Raw genomic sequence first — 1548 nt, forward strand, 5'->3', positions numbered from 1 at the left:
GAAAAAGAAGAATCTAATTTGGGGAAGTTATATAAAAAACATTGTTTTTATTTGAAATATTGGATATATGATGTATTAATAAGTAATAAAGTATTATGTAAAAAATTTTCGAATTTTTTCCACCTCTGGAATAATCATATAAAAAAAATTTGCCCCAATGTGAATTCAAAATTAAAAATCTATGCGATCTAATAGTTTTAAAAAGGGCTTATGATTCCTATTTTTTTTTGTACGCATGTGAATATTATACTGAAGAAGAAAAGGCCGAAATCTCTAACAGTGATTATTGCAAATATATTAATGATTCTAATACCATATATTCATCATATTCTGGTATATGTAAAAATGATAATTCTACTGAAGTTTGTAAAGAATTTAATGAATTTGACGAATTTGAAGAACTTGATGAATTTGAAGAAATTGAAGATTTTAAAGAATACGTGCTTCCTTATATTAATTATGTACACTTAGGGAAGTCTGAACGTAAAGAGAAAGATGTTTTTGCAATTTCATGCAATAAGGGTTCAACATCTGATTCTTATACAAATCAAGGTATTTATATATACTACCATTACTAGTGTATGCAAACTCTGGGCATTAATTTCCAAATATTACATGTAGTTCTATATATAACACATATACTTTTTCTTTTCCTTATTCGAAAGCTTCCCAGGTTTTCAAAGTGTTAGATCATAAATTATATCCATACATAATAAATGCACAATGGAATAACGTTGAAGGAGAAGGAATAACGTCAATAACCGAAACAGTAATGGAAGCTACAGGTGCAAAAATCAGGATCAGCGGTGGAAAAAGAAAGACACCTTCGTGATCATATTTTATCTCCTCAGAAGGAATATTATGGTAAAGATAAAGATTTATCTAGTGGATTACCTAAAGATGAAGGCTATGGAGTTACTTCACATTTAGGTACTAGTTCTGAAGGCAATGGAAGTCCTATGAAAACGATAGCTTCAGCATCTTTGGTGGGGATACCTTCCATAATATTCCTCTTATATAAGGTTAATAACACATATTTCTTAAAGTATTAATATTAGGTAACATTCGTTCAATTTGATTATTACAGTTTTATTTTTAATTAATAATACTTTGTTTATAAATTTATATTTTTTCATATAAATAACAGTTTACCCCGATTAGAACATGGATAGATCCGAGAATTCGAACATCCAAGATAGAGTTGAACAATTTTTTCCAAGGGAGTAATGAATTACAATCACATGATTATAATTTAGATACCTCATATATGGATTTTAAAAGATTTAATATTGCATATCAATCTAGATAAATTAGATAATGCAGAAAATTTTTTATTTTTTCATATGAAATATAGAATAGATAAAATGTACTTTTAATCGTAATAGTGCACGCATAATTTATATGCTTTCCATTTATTCAATTTATATATGGAAAATTTTTAAATTAAAATATAGTATGTTTAACAAACAATTCGAAGTATACATTATAATTCGTCACGAAATTTAAATGTATCAGAATAAATATAAAAATTTATTTAATTTAACAGAA

General features: G+C 26.3%; 1 protein-coding gene across 1 annotated transcript; it reads left to right on the forward strand.

Annotated features, from left to right (window-relative positions):
• Window positions 1-673: 673 nt before the first annotated feature.
• Window positions 674-1309, forward strand: PCYB_003450 (hypothetical protein; the record flags this gene model as incomplete). The annotated part of the gene is made up of 3 exons (XM_004227766.1): window positions 674-769; window positions 852-1022; window positions 1148-1309. Coding segments are annotated over 3 exons (429 nt in total), but the record flags the coding sequence as incomplete, so codon positions are not given.
• Between the last annotated feature and the right edge of the window lie 239 nt (window positions 1310-1548).

This window comes from Plasmodium cynomolgi (genome assembly GCF_000321355.1).
Source record: "Plasmodium cynomolgi strain B DNA, scaffold: 0297, whole genome shotgun sequence".
NCBI classification, from domain to species: Eukaryota; Apicomplexa; class Aconoidasida; order Haemosporida; family Plasmodiidae; genus Plasmodium; species Plasmodium cynomolgi.